A 23102-nucleotide genomic window follows, 5' to 3' on the forward strand; every position below is an offset into this window, starting at 1 on the left:
TGATTTTCCTCTTTCCTCCTCCTGTGCCTTCCCCCACCCCACTTCAACTTGGTTGCCCTCTAGTTTCATGTTGTGGCCCCCTTGTATGCAATTTTAAGCTGAGGCCCTTTCGACTGCTCTGCAGCCTACAGGGGCCATTCAGCCACTGATTGAGAAACACTGGCTTAGCAGTGCTTATTTTTCTGAAAATTACTTATCTCTTTCAAGAATAAGAAGAAAAAGCCACAAAATTTGGCAATCCAGCCACTAAATTTGTAACAAGTTACTTTGCATCTCTAGAATTCTTAACCTAACAGTTTCATCTTATAAACCCTTTCCTTAATAAGACAACAAAAATTTTATTTTTTTTTCAAATTTATTGAATCACTGTGAGAACAGTTACAAATAATGATCAAACACCCATCCCTTCACCAGTGCTTATTTTCCACCACCAAAAACCCCAATATACCCCCCATCCCAACCCTCCCCATGCATGTGAGGCAGATGATTTCCACTTAACTCTCTCTACTTTGATAACATTCATTATTTCAACAAAAGATGCTCCATTATTATTTGGAATTTTCCCAAAACAATAAAACCTGCTGAAAAGGAATCATGAATAATTTGTTTTCTATTGCTAGTTATGAAGCCATATTGGATTTCTGAAATTTTACTAATTAAGTCTGGAGGGATTTCTGCCAAAAGCCACATAATTCCAAGTTGGTTTGTGTCCCCCTGGGTCCATGGCCATCCTGGAAACCTGCTATTGGGGGGGGGGGTGGGAGGGGGCAAATCATGGTCTCACCGGGGCAAGAAGGACGTGCCGGTTCCACCCCCCAATCCCATGAGACCACAGTTGCCCTGTCACCGCCGGCTCATACTTGGCTGCCCAATAAGCTCTGAGGTGACGGCCACCATGCCGCGAGGGGCGGGGGGGAGAGACAGACACCCTTTCCCTCCCAGGGAAGGGGGGGCACGGCACCATAGCTTAATGAATAGTCCATTCACATTTCTGCCAAAAGCTGCTGGGTTCCAAATTAGGTTCGTGTGCCTCTGGGGCCATGGCCGTACCAGAGAGCTGCTGGTGGGGGATAACTCATGGTCTCGGTGGGGTGGGAAGGATGTGCCGGTTCTGCCCCCCATCCCATCCATGAGGCCACAGTTGCCCCGTCACCGCTGGCTCATACTGAGCTGTCCAATAAGTTCTGAGGCGGCGGTCACCATGCCGTGGGGGGGAGGGGGGGTGGGCAGGGAGGTGGAAGGACAACATATAAGTTTTAAAGGGCACAAAAACATATAAAGACTTTCTCCTCCAATTAATAATTAATCAGAATCAAGAATTCATTCAACATTTTTTTCAGGTTTTTTTTTGGTAGAGTGGGGTGTCACACTTGGGCTTACTCCTGGTTCTGCACTCAGAAATTACTCTTGGCAGGCTTGGGATACCACATGAGGTGTAAAGGACTGAATCCGGGTCAGCTGTGTGCAAGACAAACGCCCCATGTGGTGTATATCACTCTGGCCCCTCAACATCTTTTCTAAAAATCTGTTATCTAGGTAATGTGGGAATATACATATGGAGGCAGTTTTATGAGAGTAATGTACAGGCATATATACATATATTTCTCTATCTTGAACAAATGGGATTCTTAACAGGAAAACTATACTGACTTTGCTATTTTCACCTAACAATGTGGACCTTTGTATCAGTATACAGAATCACAATTCTATTGCATTTTTAAAATTCCAATTTTCACCATTAAAAGTAACACTCTTCATGTTGAGTGAAATGCCTCAGAGGGAGAACCAATAGAATGATCGTCCTCATTTGTGGGGAATACTACCTGAACACCATAGAAACAAAGGCCAGGAGGACTGGTTCTTAATAGGATGCTTGCCACAATGTGAGGCAGGTGGTTAGGACAGAGAAGCGACCACTATGATAATGATTGTGGAAAGTGATCACTCTGGAAAAGAAATGGGTGCAAAAAGGAGGTAAAGTGATACTTATGTTATCACTTTGTAGTATCACTTTGTAAAGGGCTTACCATTGAGGAAGGCTAGGGGACAAAAGGGAAACTGGGGACATTGGTGGAGGGTAGAAGACACTGGTGACAGGATGGGTGCTTGAACACTGTAAGACTGAAACCTAATGACGAAAAACTTTGTATCTCACGTTGATGCCAACAAAAATGTTTAAATATAACGCTCTTGGTTTGGAAATATAACACAGTGGATAAGACCTTAGCTGACCCAGGTCTATCCCTGGAGCCACACATGGCTCCTATTACCTATAAGGAGTGATCCCTGAACATGGACCCCCCAGAATAAGCAGCAATGACCTGAGCATAGCCATGTGTGGCCTCCAAACAAGAACCAAAAGTTAATTCACTGTACAGCTAGCTGGATATGGAAATCTGTAACAAATTTGTGGAGGAAGGACTGCTAGGACCTAAGTCTTTGATAAATATATGCATTCTTCCCTACAGTTCAATTTTTATCAATTGATAAAATAAAGAAAATTCTTTTCATCAAGTGCAAGCTCTTGATATCAATGCTTTCATCTAAAGCAAAGATCAGAGATAGAGAAGAGGGGATTTCTATTTCAATTCCTTTGCTCAAAATTTATATTAATTTATCCAGTGGAATTTTTGATTTTTCAAAATAAGTGGGGCTGGAGCGATAGCACAGTGGGTAGGGTGTTTGCCTTGCACATGCAGCTGGCCAGGTCAACCCGAGTTCAATTCCTCAGCCCCTCCCAGAGAGCCCAGCAAGCTACCGAGAGTATCTCGCCCGCACGGCAAAGCCTGGCAAGCAACCCGTGACGTATTCAATATGCCAAACACAGTAACAACAAGTCTCACAATGGAGACATTACTGGGCCTGCTCAAGCAAATTGATAAATAATGGGAGGACAGTGCTACAGTGCTACAAAATAAGTGATCCTGGCTTGCTCTTCAACACTGTGTTCTATCTTGAACACATACTTTGCTTGTTTTTATCTCTCGTTTGATTTCTTCACTCTAGAAAAGCTTGTATTCTTGCTTGAAAACGTACTTTCTCCCTTCCTCTTCTCTCACATCTTTATAAGGAACCAGAGAGATAGTACAGTGGGCAAGGCATGTGGCCAAGTGTCAAGAGATAGTACAGTGGTCTTGCATGTGGCCAAGTCAGGTTCACCCCTAGTACCCCATATGATTCCCCAAGCGTACCAGGAATGATTCCTGACTGCAGAGCCAGGAGTAACCCCTGAGCACTGCTGGCTATACCCCCAAAACAACAACAAAGAAACCCAACCAACCAAAAAACTATCTTGCTTCACTAAAAAAAGTGATTAAGAATTTTGGGGGTGGTCTGAGTCATAGCCAACAGCATTCAGGGCTTGCTTCTAGCAGCGCTCAGAGGTCCCTATGCGGTACCAGTGACTGAATCTGGGTTTACGATGTGCAAGGCAAGTGCCTTAACATTTGTACTCTCTCTAAATGATTTTGGTCAAAGTGTACCTACTTTTATAAAAATATGCTAGCAGTTTTCTGAATTTCTACAAATATCCAACAAAAAGATTATGATATGATGTATTTTAATTTTATTTAGCAATTTCAAGCTTACAGGGATGTGGGCAAAGTTTAAAAGTTTTATAAAGTTAGAGATACAAAGAAGTAGTTGTATATATTACATCAAAACAGAATAGGGAAAAAAACTTATGTTCTCACACTGAGAAAGGTTTCTATTAAAAATGATGTGTAATCATTTATATTAATTCATAAAACTTATTCCTACCATTAGCAAACAAAGTGTCACAGAACACTAATAATTTCCAAGACCCACTGGGCTGGAGCGATAGCACAGTGGTAGGGCATTTGCCTTGCACGCACGCAGCCAACATAGCCGACCCGAGTTAGATTCCTCTGCCCCTCTCGGAGAGCCCGGCAAGCTACGGAGAGTATCTCGCCCACATGGCAGAGCCTGGCAAGCTACCCGTGATGTATTCGATATGCCAAACACAGTAACAACAAAGTCTCCAATGGAGAAGTTACTGGGCCCGCTCGAGCAAATCGATGAACAACAGGAGGACACTGACACTGACAGTAGAACTATTTTAATTCTAATGTTTATTTAGGCAAGATGATTTGAATGATTTTCAAAACCATTTGTAAAAGTTCAGGCATACAAAGTTCCAACACTGCACTCACCACCACCATGTCAACATTGCTCCTTGAGATCAATTTCTCAAGGTCCCCAACCATTTCCTCATGCCAACCCCTTGGCCAACTCAGTTCTGTAAGCCAGACTCTTAGGGTCTGTTCCACTGAAAAACAAGGTTTAAGTAAATTGGCATACTAAAAACTACAATGCAATAATGAAAAAGATTGAGGTTGGTGGAATTACATATAGTGACACAGAATAAACTCCAAGACATATGAATATAATGGAAAAAATATACATAATTCCATTTTTCCCCAAATGACAAAACTACATTTTAAATTACTGTTGGTGAGAAAGCATTAGAGATTCCATCTTTTTTTTCTCCACATATATACTTTTTTTTGGCTGTTGGGCCACACTCAGAGGTGTTCCAGGGATTATATGGAGCACCAGGGATCAAATTAGGGTCAGATATGTGCAAGAAAAACACGCCACCCACTGTACTATTACTCCAGTCCATCTTCTCCAATTTTTAATATAAAGAAATGTTTATATTAAAGGGTTGGAGAGATAATGCAGCGGGTAGGGAGGGTACTAGTCTTGTCCAAAGCCAACTGAAATTCAATCCCTGGCACCCCATATGGTCCCCAGAGTGGCCCCAGGAATGATCCCAAGAGCAGAGCAAGAAGTAAGCCATGAGCAATTCTGGTTGTGGCCCCCAAACCAAAATGAAAATCAAACAAATAAAAAGAAATGTTTGCCACAGCGGATCTCCACAGGTTTGAACGAGTCTCATCCATGAGGGAATCTGCTGAAAAACCCAGGTACACGGGACTTGTGACTGAAATCTCCAGGCTGGCAAGGAGTCGGGAGTGGGTGACCTTCTCGCGTCTCCCTGTGCTTCCAGTAGTCACGCCCACAAACTGTCTCTGGTGCCATCTAAGCTCATTAATGGCCATGATCCAGAGACTCAAAAATAAATCTCTTAGAAGACAGCAACATAGAGTGACACTAGCAGAGATGCCTCCATTTTCCAAATTCACCATCCAGTTAAAAGAAAATGGGTAGAAGTTTGACTTGTATGCAATCAACCAGGTTCCATCCCTGGTACCCCCTAGGATCTCCTGACGAGAGCCAAGAGTGATCCCTGAGTGCAGAGCCAGGAATAAACCCTGAGGACTGCTAGTTGTAGCACTCCCCCAAGTCCCCCCCACCCAAAAAATAAGAAATAGAGAGAAGAAATGATCTTCTTATTGACTTGCTGTCATAGTATTATATGTCTAACCAAGTACACCTAAAAACATTACCATGCTAACAAAGCAGAAAAAGGGTCAGGTTAAAATCTCATTACATTCCTATTGATATTAATTTAACAAATGCTTCTGCCATATTTATGTATTATTAATATGTTTATATTTATTTTTATAAATATAAAATCTTGCCAACTTTTTATTTTAAATAGCTAATTAGAATTCATGTCTAGTTTATAAAACTGTTGCTACTGAATGGAGAGTTGACAGATCAATCAATGCTATGAAAGCGATGGAATCCTGGACACTTCTTAAAACTAAAATTGTATAACTACACTGATAAGTAAAAAATACAGGTCTTAGCAAACAAAAAGAGCACAGATTAGTTTTTCATGGTACATCAGCAGACTAATTTATTTTAAGGACAAAGACCTTCTTTCTGCAAAACTGGGAAGGCTATACTTTGTATCATTGAGGTTTGGGGGAGCATTAGCTTTGAGGAGGTAGATTAAATATTCAGCTAAAATTCTTAGATGAGTGACTTGCAAGATGGGATTTCATCCATTTTTTCCCCCAACTTAAAGTACTCAATTTAATTACAGCAAATATGAGTACATTTTGTCAGGCAAGTTTTTAATTCAAAGAATTTAGAATACTTATAAAATAACCCTTACTTTTTTTACTAAAAACTTATATACAATTGCATTCTATAGATAATCTACATAAAATCTGATTCTTTCCTAATCACCGACTCCTACAAGTACGCCAAATGTTAGTCACATTTTTTTTTTAAAGCTGCTTTAATTTCTCCTAAGGTATGTTTAAGATCTTGTTATTCTTGTTAAATCTGTGGAGAAATTTTTAAAAATTCTAGTAAGACGTGTGGGAGACTCTTCCAGAGAGTAACTAGAGAACATGAAATTTTGTCTGGATCTTTGTTACATACAAGTAGGATGAAAATTTATTATACACACACACACACACACACATTCTAATGAAAAAGATTAAGAATTTGTAGTTTAAACACGAGGATAAATACAAGTGAGCTCAAAATTAAATCCAGTGACAAGTGTCATACCTAGCAGCCCAGTGTGTACACCATCTTCATTCTTCGAATTCTCAGCATGTAACTCTGTAAATATAAGAAGGGCCTCAGGTTAAAAAGATGACTCAATACTCTGAACAGTAGCTAAAGACCAGGAAGACACTACAGAGCCATAGTATGTGTCCTGGAATCAGAAACAAGTTCAAATTCCTCCATTTAGTAAGCAAATGAGATACCTGACTCCACCACCATATTCATTTATATGTTCTTGTAGTTGTTGTGAAGACATTTTATTTATGAAATGAAAATTCAGTTCCTTTGTTCATTATCCAAAATAAGCACAGTTCCATGTCTTCTGCAAAGGATTTTTACTTAACTGATTTTGTGACTATATGAAAAAAAGACAATCTCCTAGAGGAGAGAAAAAATTACCTTCAGGGGAAAAATCTTAAGAATTTTAGTGAAAATGAGGAGCTGGCAGCAGAGGAACAAAACACTGGCATCCAAAAAGTTTACAGACAATTTATATCCCGTATAATTTACAACAAGATAAACTGGAACATTAACTTGCCAATAATCTGTTTTCTCTACAAAATTCAAACCACAATTAAGTTGTTAAATGCCATCTCAAACCCATGGGGGTGGGTTGGAAGCAATGAAAAAAATTAAAATTGGAGGTAAACTGGTTTAATTCTATTCAGTGAAATAAAATTAATATTTTAATGACAAGGAGTTGAATGCACTTCAGAAGCCAAAATTAGGCTTTGTTTTCATTTTTGTTTTTCAGTAGTAACGTGGCCAAAACTGAAAACTGAAATTTAAACTGAAATCTGAACATTAAACAGTGATAAAATTCACCTGTAAAAAGCTTTCAAATCGCATACCTTTGAATTAAAATTTGAATGCTATTGCAACTTCAGACACAAAATTAAACTATTAAAAAGAAGACATCATAGCTTTCGTAATAACGGTACCCTTATACAGGGTTGCTGATACAAAACTTAGAGGAACCAATTATTTTTCCAAAAAAGCATAAATTTAGGCAAAGATAGAATTCTGAATATATAGAACTACTAGTGGATAATAAAACTTTAATCATACGTGGTTTGAAGCCTTGGTAAAAACATATGTGGTCAGTTTTATTGTTGCTGTTGGGTTATTTTGGTTTGCGGTTTTCTTTTGTTTTTGTTTTGTGTTTTTTTTTTTTTTGGTTCTTGAGCGACACCCCGCAATGCTAGGGGTTACTCCGGGCCCTGCACTCCGAAATCACTCCTGGCAGTGCTCAAGGGACCGTACAGGGTGCCTGGGATCAATCCCCCTAATTCACTTTACCATCTCTCCCGCCCAATAGAGCCAGTTTGAATTAGACACTTTCCCTCGCCTTTCAACGGCGGATTGTTCAACATCTTGCTGACTTTTGCCTGCATGTCACAAACTTCAGGCTTTTATTTCATGAGTTTCGAGACGCTCTCTTAGAGTGGACTCCTAATTCTTTCTTTCTTTCTTAAGAACCGTTCACTAGTGATCACTCTGCCAGGCGTGCCAATACTAAACCACTCCACACGCCCGGAACAAATGATGTATGTCAGTTACACCTCCACCGAAAACTCAGGTCTCTTCCACCTTTAAGACAAAGGAGCACGCAGGAGCAGAGAAAAGGGTGCAGAGGAGGGCTTCGGGTCCAAGTGTCCACTAGCTGGCTAGCCTGTGGTGGACGGGGACAAAGGCGAGGGGAACGTCCAGGCTCGGGCCCGAGCTTCAACCAGTACCTTTCACGATCAGATAGGTGACGGCGAGGAGGAAGGCGAGGAGGGCGGCGAAGAGCAGCGCACAGAGGATGGAGAGGAGCCGGACGGGCCACCGCCGCGCCCGCGCTCGGCCCCCCGCCGCCAGCGCGAAGGTGCCATTGCGCTTCTCGGGCAGAAACGGCGACCCGTCGCCCGCGGGCGGTGGCGGCCACAGCCTCCGAGGCTCCGAGGCGGCCCCGGCCGAGAACTCCGCGCGCAGGTCGCGCGCCACCGGCTCGCACCCCGCGTCCGCTTCGATCTCGCCCTCGCCCCAACCGTCGCCCAGCGAGTAGGCGGAGAACGCCGGCCGCGGGAGCGGCGCCGGGGTGCCGAGGCGGCGGCGACGCAGGGAGGGCGAGCGCCTCCCGCGCTCCACGAACGACATGGCGGGAAAGACGCCCAAGCTCGCGGGGGCTCCGCGCAGAGACGCCCACCGGCCCCGCCTCCCGCACGCCGTAGCCAATCAGAGCCCGAGGCCGGCCCCACGGCCTTCCCCACTCCGCCCTGGCGCGGAGGGGAACCCGAGGCTGCGCGGTGGGGCGCGGCAGGGGCGGAGACTCCCGCCGGCCCCGCCTCTCGCACGCCTCAGCCAATCAGAGCCCGAGGCCGGCCCCAAGGCCTTCATTACCTCTCCCCCTCCTCCCACCCCGGCGCGGCAGGGAGCCCGCGGCTGCGCAGTGGGGGCGCGGCGGGGGCGGAGCGCCCAGCTTTTGAATCGGGGGACTAGAGCGCGGTCCGCTGGAGGCGGTCAGTGATGCGGCTAGCGCCAGGAGGCGCGTCCTCCGCGCCAGAGACCCCCCCCTCCAGTCGAGCGCCGTGCCACCTGGACATCCGAACGAGTGGCAACCCCGAAGCCGAGTCTGTCTGAAGTCCGACCCCAGCGCCCGCCCGTGCCCCTCTGATTCTTAATCCTAAACGTCTGTGCCATCCGCCTTCTTCCCTCGTGAACGGCGATGCGGGCCCCGCCCTCGCCTCAACTGTCACTCTCTTTCCCCCTTTAGCGTTGTTCTGCCCTCCTCTACTCCAACTTTCCTCCACGCGGCTCGACACACCTCCTGGGCCCGCTGCGCCGCGGCGCGCGTCCTGCTCCAGCTCTAGTCCATTGCCAAGCCGCTCCACACCCTCCCGTCACCCGCCGCCTCCCTCCGTCTCGGGAACTGTGCGCGCGCCTCCCGCCCCGGCCTACGCCAACGCTGGTCGCGGCTTGCCCCATCCCCACCATCCCCCGCCACGGGAGGCCTCAGGTGGGGGGGGGCGCGTGCGTCATTTGGGTATGCGGGGGTGAGGCGAGCGAGCCCCGGCTGGCCCACCCGCCTTCGCGGGGAGGCGGTCTGAGCTCGAGAAGCGGGGACACGAGAGCCTTCCCCTCCGGGAGGGAAGTTGCTGGAGTTTTCCGGGCAGACAACTCGGCGCAGAAACTTCCTCGGTCCCCCTCCCACCCGCTACATGCAGGCGGCGCCGAGTGAGGCTGAGGCTGCGGGCGAATCGCTGCAGAGCTGCGTGTCTGCAGCTCCCTCTGATTGGACGGCGGGGAAGCCCGTCAGCTTATTGGCGCCGCTGATCCCGCCCCGCGGCGTAGGCCAGCCTTTCACCTTTGGCCCCAGCGGGCGCCAGCCACTCAGATCGCTCCTTGTTGGTATGTGCAGCGGCAGTGGCCGCCGGCGGAGCAGTCCGAGCCCGACGATGAGGCCGGGGACGGGAGCCGAGCGCGGAGGCCTCATGGTGAGTGAAATGGAGAGCCATCCTCCCTCGCAGGGTACCGGGGACGGGGAGCGGAGATTGTCCGGCTCCAGCCTTTCCTCCAGCTCTTGGGTCTCTGCTGACGGCTTCCTGCGGAGACGGCCCTCGGTAAGGGATCGGCGGGGCAGGGGGAAAAGCGGCACAATGAAAAACGGAGGCAGAGACAGGAAGCGTTCTCCGAAAGGAGGAGAAGATGAGAGTGGACGCAGGAAGAGCTCGAGGTGGTGGGATGGGGCCGAGGGCGAGACGGGGAGGGCGGGCAGGCCCCCGAGGCAGCCTGGAGGGGGGACCCTGGAAGTTGCCGGCGGGGCTAGGCCTGGACGCCGAGGCGGCGGGGGAGCCTCCGGCCGGGGAAGCAGGCCCGGTTTCGCGAGCGGCCGGGCCGGCGGAGACTCGGTGCTCCACGCTGGCTCCCGGCGGCGCCCCGGCGTCAGCGTGCCCCGCGGCTGGGGCGTCCGCAGAGAGCACCGCCCGCAGGAAAGGCAGCGGGTCTAACCCGGAACAATGGGCAGCGCACAGGCAAAGAACTAGTTGTCTTTTCCCCAGCGCGTGGAAATGGACAAGCTCCTCGTTTTGCAAAGGGCTCTGCGGATGACAGATCTCTTTCTTTGGAAGGGAGGGGATTTTTTTTTCTTTTTTGCCGGGGGTGGGGAGCAGAAGCAAGTGTTCCTGGTGCTAAAAGATCTTGTTTGGAAATCGGCATTTTTTCTTTTTTTTAATTTAAAGAGGGAAGTGTCCCAGGGTCCCCCCTACCTCTTAAGACCAGACCTCGCATGAGTTAAAGTGGGTAAACTCGGCACTTGGAAGTCTTAAAAAAATCAGGTTGTAGGTGAATATAAGCATGAATAACACGAAAGGCCAATAGCTGACGTTCACAAGTCCAAGTGGAACAGAACAAAGTCGTGGTTTTTACCGTTTCTATCAACTTGCAAATCATTTCCTCTGAATTCAACACTCAGCAGCGAATCAAAAGCAGCATGCTTTAAAACAAAAACCTGTCACTTAGCTGTCTGGTAATGATACTGAATTTTCTCCCTTTAGTGTTGGGTATTTGGTCAGTTTCAAGCTTAGTATGAATCCTGCAATACTAGCTAATCCAACTATTCAGTTACGTGTCAGCCTAGTTAATATAGACCAACTTAGGTAACTGATTCGTGTAAATAAGAATTTTGGAAGCATTTATGGTGAGTGGCTAACTTTTAAATTGTCGTTGTTTTTCAGATGGGGCACCCTGGCATGCATTATGCCCCAATGGGAATGCACCCCATGGGTCAGAGAGCCAATATGCCTCCTGTACCTCACGGAATGATGCCACAGATGATGCCCCCTATGGGAGGGCCACCAATGGGACAAGTAAGAATCTTCTGTTTTCTCTTGTATTCGGTTATGTTTGCCTGTAGTATTGCTGTGAACTATTTCAGATTCTGGGTCATTATTTGCAAACATTTAAGGATTAGTTTATACCCCAAATAATATTTCAAGTTACTCAAATGTTGAGTAATGGATGATGCTAACCGAATTTTGAATATGTAAGTTGACTTTCAATTGATTTTCAACAATGAAGAATTTACAAAACTTTAATGGTTTAAACAATAATACATTTGGGCTTTTAGTTTTATAACTCACGAGTATGTCAACAAAATAAATGTTCTGAATGAGAATAAATTAGTCTGATAGGTCTGTAATTTTTATGGGTGGATTTGTAAAAGCATAGGACCTGAAAATAACAACACTCTGGTAGCCTTTGGCTTACAGTGAATTATTCCTGATAGAACTTTCTCCTGTGTGTATGTGTGAGTGTGTGTACTGTTGAGGGCGCAGAGCGTCTACTTTAATTTGATTCTTCATAGGACTGTATAATGGGTAATTCATTTTCTACGTAGCCATTTTATTGTTTTTAATGCTTATTGCTTTCGTCCTCCTGCTCTTGAGCTGTCTTTTCTGTCTCCAGCATAAATTATAAACGGACTTTTTGTGGCAGAGATAAGGATCAAAAGTTTCTAAGCTGATCTGAACTCAGTGGATGAGTTCTTAGAGAAAGCTAAGAGGTTCAGTTATGATAAATAATTTTATGTCTGTTTCCCTTATTAGATTCTATAATGGACAGATTTATGTGGCTGGGTTCTTTCCATTTGAGTATCTCAATTTTAAAAGAATTAGGCTAACAATATTTTGGAAAGCACGTTACCATTTTCCTAATACTTCAGTAATCCTTATATCCTTGATAGTTAGTCATTGTTAAAAATTTAGTGGGGAAAGGAATTTGCCTTTTTTATCACTCCCCTTTATTTAATCTTAAGAGTAGGAAGACTTACTTCAAGTAGTTTTTCTTTTTATTTGATATATAGCTAGCCTTTAACTTCTTGTGAAAATCTTTGTTCAGATGTACTGTTCGCAGAGGCTTCTGCCTGTAGGATTTCTTTGAAAACTGCTTATTCTGTTGCTCTAGAATAATAATTTTTGAAGCTCCCAGATGATGGAGAAACAACTCTTGATTCCACTTCTGTTTCCATCTCTAAGCATAGGGAGCCCTTATTTCTTTGTAGAGCTGCTCTAAATATATGATGAGCTTTTAAAAATATTTATTCTTTAAAATGCTCTGGTTCTTATTTAAAAATAGTTTCTTTCCACAGAAAGATAAAATAAAACAATTTGCTACTGCCAGATGCTTCTCTCTTTTCTGGGGCCTTCTGTTTCCATTGGGCCAATCAAGGTAAGTTTTGCAAGGGATTGATCTGCTTGCCCTTGCTGTGATCGTGCTGTTGCACTACCAAAACCACGATACCAACTATTCTTTTCTAATAAATAGCACATTCTTTGGTTTTTGTTCCTTTTTTTTTTTAAACAGTGGGACTTGTTAGCATAAATTGGTCCCCGTTTACTTTGTAGTACCTTCTTCTTAGCAGTATCAGTGACCATCTTCCTGGAATGGCTACTTGCTACTTGGTTGCACATCCAGTCAGGTACTTTGAATTTTCCTCTGTGGTTTTCATCTCCTCTTTACCTGGGTCAGTAAATGCCATGTGCCTTTAAGTGTGCCTTGCTATTTTGATATCTGTCTCTCCCTGTAGGTTCTTTTTGTCTAAAGAGTTCAGCCCTGAGGTTTGTAAGAGAATTCCCATGGTTTTTTCCTTAAAATTAGATTATTTTCTTTTTTTTTAATTAATGTCTTAATAAAATGGGGTCCGAATCCTGTTTGAACTCATTTTAGCTTCAAGAATGGATGAGAAGCACATGGGTAATTTTAAATACCTGCGTGATCCGGAACACCTAATTCAAAGTCGTGTAAACATTTGCCTTAAAAATAATACTTGATAACTAACAAAGTGGATGCTTTTTTTTCCCCACTGTGTCATTTTCTGCCTGTGTATGGAATTGAAGTTTTAATGACCAGTAAGTGATCAGAGAGAAGCAAAGGGAAGTAGAGTAGCATAATTCACTCAGTGATCTAAAGTGGGTAGGATTCTGCCATTTAATTTTACAAAGATTCACAAATTCTTTAGACTTGGGACAGAGGCTGTGGATGGGACTTTTATATTTATTGCAAGTTTTGCATTGTTCACATTAAGATCTTATTCAGGGACCCATTAAAGACTGAAATTTGTGGGTATTTTTGAAGTGATTTGGGGTATGGCGGTAATTGACATGTTACTGATCACAGCATGAAAATTGAAAAATTGTAATATAGTACACAGACTGAGTAGACTAGCAATCCACAGAAGCCAGAATTAATGTATTTCCAAGTTTAGTACGCTTTTGGATGAAGTAGGGTGTGTTGTTGTCGTCCCCGTCTTTCTCTTCCCCCACCAATAGGATTACATTTTTTAGAATTCACTATGAATGTTAATAATATTTAGAAAAATATCAAGTAGATTTTATTATTATAAGTTCATATCTGTTACCCTGGATGTTAAGTTCCTTGGCTCTTGCTGTGAAAGTAACTTTATGGGAGAGTTTTGCTTCTCCTTTTACAAATAACAGTATCTTATCTCTAGAAGGTATCTTACAAATTGTATATATTTAAATAATGAATTAAGTAATGATTGCTGATTTAAGAAATGTACTAAGTGATTTTTATTCTTAGTGGTAGAACTATTCCAGTAGGGATTTGCGTTAAGTTAAAACTATACGTGAGGTCATCTCTTCAGTGTCTATAGTAAATGTTTTCACATTATATTCATTTGTTGTCCGTTATACACAAAGGACTGGCAAGTCTTGCTTTTATCACAGGTGTTTTTTATTAAGTCCAAGAGAGTTCTCCTAGCTGGTTCTTTTTTAAAACATGTGATTTTTCTCCCTAAAGTCCTTTTTAGTTTGAACAGTATGCGATTTGATTCAGATTATTTGGTAAGAAAAGTAGTCAGTATTATATCAGATTTGTATGTCAATATAGAAACAAGCACTGTAGCACTGTCCTCCCGTTGTTCATCGATTTGCTCGAGCGGGCACTCACAACAAATTGTGAGACTTGTTGCTGTTTTTGGCATATCAGATACATCACGGGTAGCTTGCCAGGCTTTGCCGTGGGGCTAGATACTCTCAGTAGCTTGCCGGGCTCTCCAAGAGGGATGGAAAAATTGAATCTGGGTTGACTGCGTGCAAGGCAAATGCCCTACCCACTGTGCTATCGCTCCAGCCCACTATAGAAACAAAAGAATAGAAAATTCCTAGTAATGTCTCCCAAATTCTATTTATTCATTATTTTTGAGGTGAGACCCTTTGATCAATAAAGGAATACAGGAGCTTGGTTTTATTGTTAATGCAGCAGATAAAACAGGCTGTAACAGATCTTTTTTTCTATTCTTGCTAACTTCCAAACCTGGGGTGCAGATAACACCTTGGGGATTGGTTTATGCTGCAGGGATTCTCCCCTCCAAACACACCACCCATCCCACCCCCCAGAATAGTGTTCAAGTTCCACATACTAGCTTTCAGGAGTCTTACAGTACAGTGGAATCATGATCCTGAATTGCGTGTATTCATACTCCCTATTTTGAGTCTAGGCTCGTCTTTTCATGGTATGTTGAGTACTTTCTTTATGACTAAGCTTATACTGGTCTTGCACAGGACAAGAGCTGTCAAAGGACAGCTCAGTGAGCTTTTTTTAAAACATACCTAAGTTCTGTCTTTAGAAGACCTACTTTGAACAGGGGTGAAATTCCTCAGTAATAAATTTATGCAACAGACATCCCTTTAAATTAATATATGAAGTTCTAGTTAACTTGCCTTTATTACTCAACTTTGGCCTTTTGTTATTAACTTGCTTTATGGATTCTTATTTGCTTTGTCTTCCCAAAAGATTGTAAGCTCTTTGAGGGCAGGAGTTGTACTTCAGACTTTTTTTTATTATTATTATTATTTGGGGGTTTGGGATACCACATATGGTTATCAGTGATAACTCCTGGCTCTGCACTCAGGAATTACTCCTGGTGGAGCTCCGAGGATTATATAGGATTCTGGGGATAGAATCCAGGTCCTGCCGGCTGTGCTATCTCTTAGGCCCTCTTCTAAAGAGATCTGCTGGTATTGGCCCCAATTCTTGGCACATTATGAATGCTCAGTAAAATGCTTGTTAAATGAATGAAACAAACACTTTGTCTTGGATGCTCTTTTATAGTACTTCACTCTTGTTTTTAGTGTCTGTCACTTTTTTTTTCCATTGTTTTTTCTTTTGGCAAAAACTGGAAATGAACATAAAATAAGTTATGTTCAAATAACACTAAAATACCCATTTCCACATATTTTTCATTACAGGCAAGTGTTTCTGTGTGATTTCCTTTGATCATCTCTTAAGCTTTACCACAGATTGTTTTTTACACTTAGGAAAAATTTGGTGAGGAAGTAAAGACTTTCCAGAGAAATCCCAAGTATTATATCTTAGATTTATCTGACTCTCCAAATTGATTTGTTGCTTTTGTTTCTGAATTACCAATGTTTAGATATTATGGAAACTATTCTATTAAAGTGGACATTTAACCAGTGATTTGATTAGCCTCTTAATTTTTGAATCTTGATAACTTCTGTTATCCAGGCAAATGCTTTTAAAGAATAGATTCTCCTATACCTGTGTTTATATAACTTTTCTACTGTGTTGTGCATAGTTAGATCTTGATAGGTTACTTATGATCCAAGAAGATAATGTTAGTCTTTATTATGTTTACTAGTTAGTATTCTAAATAGGTACTCATTCAAAATTTTATCTAATTACCATTTTTTTAAAAGTATAAGATATATTTAAAAGATTTAAGAAGAATCTTAGTTTGGAAGAATGAGCTCAATCCCAAAATCCCTCAATCCCAAATCCCACCTCTGCCCCTTTTGGAAGTCACAAGGTGTAATGTTTACCAAAGGTGCTAGGAATTCTTGCAGAAGGCTCTTAAATTTTTACTGGGTGATTTTCCAGTCTTCAACTTCCTCAGTCTTTTTCATCAGCTGTTCATTTTGCTTTGACCATCATTTAACATGTAGTTCTACTTCTAGAAGTACTTCATTAGTATTCACTTATCTCTAGATGAAAAAAGCGGCATTAAGTTAATTTTAAGAAATTAAATAACAAAGTGTGTTCATTAGCAGAATCAAAAAGTAAGAAAAAGTTAGTGGGTTTACCTGTTGAGGGTTTTTCTTTGGGGGCCACACACAGCATTGCTCTGTAGACTTTGGGGTCTATGTTTGTTGGATGTGCTCAAGGGACCACACAGTGATGGAGATCAAATCCTGGCTTCCTGAATGCAGAATAGCTACTCAGTCCTTGAAGTCACCTTTTTGGCCCTATTTATTGATTTTTAATTGGTTTGTTGAAAGTTTTGAAGACATAGCTTCCAAACAGCACAAAAAGGAGCATCAATTACGTAGGAATGAGTAAAGTACCATCCACCAGCTTCCTTTTTCCATCCCTTTCTTATTCTTTTTATAGTTGATAGACATTTAAATCTTTGACTACGGTGTTCCTGTAACACGATTTTGTACTCTGAATCCATAAAACTTGGGGTCATTCTTCAGATGCTTGCCCAAACTCTTTATTTTGTAACTGCTGATTGAGATGCCAGAATACTTTTGGATATTTGGAAATTTAGAGATTAATCTTTTGTTCTATCTACCTTTGTTGAAATAATACATTTCTTTTGGTTTTTAAGCAGATAATTATAAAGCAGGAAGTTATCTTTTTCTCATGCAGAAATAAGGACTAGTTTTAAAGGTGTCTGCTTGTGTTTGCATTTCTTCTATACCCCTGTTATGCCCCTTCCCCATAATAAGTAAAGGAGACATGCTCTGTCCTCGAGGTGCCCTCAATTGAGAAATTTAAAATAAGGGTTAGTATAGGAAAATAAATGATCATTGATCTAGATACAATACTGAACCCAGCGGGGAGTTGTTTTGGTTCGGGAGGCCTCAAACTGTGGTGCTCAGAGTTGTGCTCTGTGGGCGCATGTTGCTCCCTGTGGTGCTCAAGCGTAGCTTTCCTCCATGTAAAGTTTAGCTTTCTCTTTCAGCATTCTCTTTGACCTCTGGATCTAGTTTAAAGTATTTAGGGGAGGGGAAATTAAGAGTCCTGTGTCCTTCTAATTTTAGTACTGGAGGTTTGCTTCCAAAAGGAGCCTTGGTACTTTTTAGAATAAGTTCTCAAGTTTTTTTGATTTATGACCTAATTGAAAAATTGCAGTTTTTGTCCGTGTGTGTGTGTGTGTGTGTGTGTGTGTGTGTGTGTTGTGGAGTGAAGTCGTTTGGGACATATCCTGACAGTGTTCAGGACTTCTGACTCTCTGCTTAGGGATCACTCCTAGTTAGTTCTCAAGGGACCAATGGGGATCTCACCAGAGGCATGGCAATCCTTTTAGCCATTGTACTTTCTTTTTGGCCCTGGCCATGTTTAGAACCTTTTAAAAATGAAACATACAGTTTATTTCATTGTTCATAGTACTATAATCGTTTCTGAATACTATACTTAACGTCTGAAATATGCTTATTTAATTTTACTTTGCTTATTGAAAAGAGTTCAGTGTTAAAAAAGACAAGAATCAAGCTTTTTACATTTGACTAGTTTGCACCTAATTTGCAGTAGGAATGGTTTTAAAAATCAAGTGAGGTTAAGTTAGTGTTTAGACAAAAAATAGGTTGTATGATTTCTTTCCAGCTGGAATAACTTAAAAAGGAAGTAATTACGTAGAAAAGAACTTAAAAGGTACTCATGAAGATCTTTGTTTTACTATTACAAAATTGAACTAACTTTGTTTCTGTTCATTTTGCTATAGCATTGCTTAGAGATACTTTATTATCGTATCTTTTTTTTATGTATTTTTGGTTTGGGGGCTACACCCAACTGTGCACAGGGCTTCCTCTCACCTCTGCACTCAGGAATCACACCTGGCAGTGCTCCGGAACCATAGGTAATGCCAGGGTTAGAACTCGGGTCAGACACTAACTATTGTATTATGCCTCTGGCCCCTTGTTCTATTTTTTGAATATGTAGTAGTTATAAACAGAGTTTGCTTATTGCTGGTTTGGGGGCCACACAGAGCAGTACTCTGGGATAATTCTTCTTATGCACTCAGGATACTTTCCTGGCAGTGCTCTGGGGACCAAATGGGATGCCAGGAATCAAACTTGGATTGGATCGGCTGTGTGCAAGGAGAGTGCCCTACCTGCTGTACTATCTATTTGGCCCCAGAATTTGCTTATTTTTTATCTAACATTAGAAACTTTACCAACTGGAATCCTAAGAATAATGGAATATATAGTGCGATACTTCTAGTATTCAATCATTTTGTTACTTTTTTCAAACTTTTTTTTAATCCAAAATTACTCTTCTAAGAGCGTGTTGGTCATTGATTTCACTTTTATAATCTAGAGAAAACAAAAACAAAGAATTGCTTATAATATCTGCATGCACAAATGTTTTGCCTATTCACGAATAAAGTATTCGTGAATACTTTGGTGGCAAGCCTTTCAAGCTGCTATCAGGTGTTCTAGATGCCCATTTCCAGCGAATCTTGGCCAGCTGGAATAGGCCCTTGATTATTAAGGCCTATGATTGCAGAACCCTGAGAACCAGCAGGACATAGCCAGCATTACCCAGGGTGGTAGGGGGTGGGGGTGGGACTCTGGGCCACACTGGACAATGCCTTGGGGGTAGGTATCATATACTCACAGCTATGAACTGAAATTGGGCTCTTACGATTCATGTGAACTAACCCCTATGCTATCTCCCCAGTCCCCTGCCAGCCTTTTTGGTTTTTTTTGTTTGGGGGCTATGTTCCAGGGTCACTCTTGTGTGGTGGACTATACAGTGTCAGGTCTGAACCCAGGTCTTTTGTATGTGAATCGTGTGCTCGAGCCTGTTGAGCTATCTTTTTGCCCCTGTTTTATGTTTTCAAAGACGCTGAAGTATCCACAAATTCAGATGCTAAAAATTTCAAAAAATTTACCTTAGATTTCCTCAATATGTTTTTCTCCACACTTTCAAAGTTTAAATAGAAATTTTGTGCGGCAGTGTGTAGTTGTGATTTTATAGTATGTTTCATTTTAAGTTTATGCTTTTGTAGAATCATTTGGTCTGTAGAATTTGGGAGGGGGGGTTTGGGGGCCACAGCTAGTGGGGCTTGGGGCTTAGGGCTTACTCCTGGCTCTGTGCTTAGGAATCACTCTGGGTGGACTCGTGGGAACCGTATGAGATGTCAGAAATATAACCCCGGGCTAGCCATTTGCAAAACAAATGCCCTCCCTGCCTTAGAATTGCTCCAGCCCCAGATTTATAAGTTATGTCATATAGCAGCTACATTAAGAATTTCTCTTTTCAGGGGTTGGACAGAAAGACTAGAAGGGTCTTTTTGGTGGTGGTATTAGAATTTTAGTGGTGGGTATGGTCAATCCAGTACACATAGTAGTGTTAAGTAAGCTATACTTACTCAGTTCTATAATAACTAATATAAACTAATGATGACTCACTTAAATGGAGGGAAAATCACAAGAGAAAAACAATTTTAAGTACTTTTTCCTTTTAAGCATTTAAAAACAGCATTCCATTTAACATTTTATTAGTGAGATGTTCCATTTATGTGCCCAAGAGATAAAAAGCAAATCTAAAATAAGACCAAAATATTTTACAAATAAAGCTTGAATACCAAAAAAAAAATTTAGTGTGTCTGTGGTGTTGGAGAAATAGTACACAAAGACATTTGCCTTGCATATAGCCAGCTTCAGTTCAGTCCCACTTACGGTTCTTAGAGCTTTGCCCAAGTATGGCCCTGGGAAGCAGACTTTTTCTGTGATGCTCAATCTTGTAAGAACTCATTAATTTGTCAAATTCTTAAAGATATTCATTAGGAACATACTGTGTTGTATTTATGCTCTTCAATTTCTCGTAGCATCATAGTTTCAGGTTAAAATTACATCAAATGATCTGTTTGCTTTTAGGATATACAGCTAACACCAAGGGATTGCTGATCATGTCAGGATGTGTCAGTTTAAGTAGTTGCCATCCAACCCCCCGTAAGACCAGTTTCATAAAGCCAAGGCATGGAGCTTTATCTGCTCTGGAGAAAGCCTCATGAGGGGTGTTCTCTTTTGAATATATGAATGTGCCTCTCTTCCTCTTTCTTCGTTGGTCTAAAAAAAAGTAGATGCCATTCTGAGGATATGCAAAAATACTAGAGAGAATTTAATTTTTTATTTGACTTAGAACACATTCTGAGTTGAAATGTTTCAATATTCGAAGTTTGAGAACTCTGTCAAACTTGGTCATACTTGAGACTGGAGAAAGTATAGCAGGTAAGGTGCTCGCCTTGCGTGCATTTGACCCAGGTTCCATCTGTGGCATCTCATATGGTCCGCCGAGTACCAGTAGGAGTGTAGAGCTAGGAGTGACCCCAGAGTATCACCGGATGTGACCCAGAATTATTTTTTTTAAAAAGCAAACAAATTTGATCATATGTTCTTTAGTGATTTTTTAGTATGGCTTGCTTTTATCATTCCCTAATATAATAAACTTTTCTTATTATGTGTAATCTTAATTGTGTTTTGTTACTGAAATAGCATTTTGTGTCTTTTAATTGAATCACCATGAGCTACACTTATAAAGCTTTCATGTTTAAGTTTCAGTCAATGATCGAACACCCATTCCTCCACCAATGTCCCCAGTATCCCTTCCTCTACCCCCGTACCCCCCTTCCTCTGTGGGAGAGTTTACCTCATATTCTCTCTACTTATGGGCGTTATGGTTTGCAATACAGATCATGAAAAACCATCGTGTTTGTTCCTTTATCTACTTTCAGTAAACATCTCCCATCCTGAGCAGTCCCTCCAACCATCATTGACTTAGTCATTCCTTCTCTTTCCCATTTTGTCTCTTTGGGCTATAGTATTTTAATTGGAAAGTGCTCTGATTGTATTTGTACATTTATTTTTGTGCTGCTTCTGTATAGAAATATTCTGTTACATAAGAGATTTGGGCACTTTTAATGTGCCACACCAGGTTGTGCTCAGGGCTTATTCACTCTGGGCTCAGGGACAACTCATGGCAGGATTGGGAGACCATCTGGAGTGCTGGGGATTAAACCCAGGTCTACTGTGTGCAAGACAAGCTCCCTACCTTTTGTACTCTCTTTCCATTTGTACTCTCATGTTGTCTTTACATTTTAAAGTACTCTGATTCATTTTCTCTTAGGCTTTTGATAACCGGGCTGTTTTTCTTTCCCATAGTTACAACCCATTGTGCTTCTTACCGTAATTCATTAGTTAGAACTTAGAGAATTGAAACCTAGTTTGAATATGAATTCAAGGCTGACCTAAGATTAATTGTGGGGAAGAATTTATTGGGATTTATAAAGGCCTAGCTCTTAAGTTTTTTATACCTCATATTAGGTTTCAAATTTCATTAGTCTGTTTGGTCAACATGTGTTGATATTTATTTCCAATTGTTTTTGTTTTTTTTGTTTTGTTTTTTTTTTTTGCTTTTGGGGTTACACCTGGCGATGCTAAGGTGTTATTCCTGGCTATGCACTCAGGAATTGTTCCTGGCGGTGCAAAAAAGCCTTACCCGCTGTACCTCCTACCCCCTATTCTAAAATTTTTTTAGTTGATCTGGACTAAAGAGATTTCAAGTCAGTGGGTTGAGAATGCTTGCTTTGCATCTGGGAGGCATAGATGTGATCCTCAATACTACATGGAACCCACCCTTAATCCTCCTCAAGCACTGCTGGGCATTGCTCCCCCAAGAAATAAAAATTTGCTGTGTTCCCAGTTTCATTCACAATATCCGTGAGGTTCTTTATTCACTGATTTTCAAGCAACTTTTTAAAAATGTCTTTTAAGAATATCAACAACAAAACCTTTTTGGAAAATTCATTAATGTATACCATCTTTTAATGTTCTTTAGGTTTGTTGTGCCTTGTGGATTTACTTTTACAAGTAATAAAATTTCCTGTATGTGAATTTGTAATTGAACTTGAAATTCTTGTTTCCGTAGTTGTGATTGTACTATATGATTTTCATCTCTGTCCGCTCTTCCTTTTGATTTGTTTTTACTAAAATCAAAATAATATATGGGACTATATTCATCCATAGATTCCACGTATCAATGGTTAAAATCCTTGTAACTTTGTTGTCTTCATGGTTTTCATTCATTCTTAGTAATTAAATTCTTAGATTCGGGTGCAGTTCTTGGTGAACCAGTTTAGATTTCTAAACTATTACTTTCTGGGCTGGATAGATAATAGAGAACATAAGTAATTTGCCTTGTATATGGCAGACCTCTTTATTTTCTACCTTCAAGAATTTGTGTGTGCCCTTTTTCTCATTTTACTTCTAAGGAAAAGGATAACCACTTGTGTTAAAATTCTTGTTTGTGTTTTTGTGTCTCCCCAATATAGTAGATAACTTAAGACCTTGCACTTTTTCAGATTTGCCCTGTCTGAGGTATTGTGCTCTTTCTCTGGGTCTATGTATAGAAGTCAGTATTGATTTAAATTTTAGGTGCCTTTAATGTGTTAATTTTTTAAATGATTATATGCTGCAAAATTTATTCAGAACAACTAAAAGTCAAGGTGGCAGATACTGAGAAAAACTGTCACATTATTCTAAAGAAAAACATGAGTAGTAAGAGGAAATGAACATTCTCATATTTCAGTTTGATATAGCTAATAGTCTAAACTTTAATAGTTT

The 23102-nt window shown here is 41.5% G+C and overlaps 2 protein-coding genes across 9 annotated transcripts in view; one reads left to right on the forward strand and one right to left on the reverse strand.

Moving 5' to 3' along the window:
* Positions 1-8605, reverse strand: part of ARL6IP6 (ADP ribosylation factor like GTPase 6 interacting protein 6) — a 35061-nt gene extending 26456 nt beyond the window's left edge. The window contains exons 1-2 of the mRNA XM_056117680.1: positions 8190-8605; positions 6454-6507 (exon numbers count right to left, since the gene is read on the reverse strand). Of these exons, the coding sequence (XP_055973655.1) occupies positions 6454-6507; positions 8190-8592 (457 nt within the window). The 5' untranslated portion in view covers positions 8593-8605. The remainder of the gene's footprint in view (positions 1-6453; positions 6508-8189) is intronic.
* Positions 8606-9653: 1048 nt separating this feature from the next.
* Positions 9654-23102, forward strand: part of PRPF40A (pre-mRNA processing factor 40 homolog A) — a 47154-nt gene continuing 33705 nt past the window's right edge. For 4 of the 8 annotated variants that reach the window (XM_056117576.1, XM_056117577.1, XM_056117578.1 and 1 more), the window contains exons 1-2: positions 9654-10055; positions 11169-11300. In XM_056117576.1, coding sequence (XP_055973551.1) covers positions 9654-10055; positions 11169-11300 — 534 coding nt within the window. The remainder of the gene's footprint in view (positions 10056-11168; positions 11301-23102) is intronic. The other 4 variants (XM_056117580.1, XM_056117581.1, XM_056117583.1 and 1 more) reach the window with 1 other exon arrangement.

Source organism: Sorex fumeus, unplaced genomic scaffold (assembly GCF_029834395.1).
Source record: "Sorex fumeus unplaced genomic scaffold, SorFum_2.1 ptg000035l, whole genome shotgun sequence".
NCBI lineage: Eukaryota > Metazoa > Chordata > Mammalia > Eulipotyphla > Soricidae > Sorex > Sorex fumeus.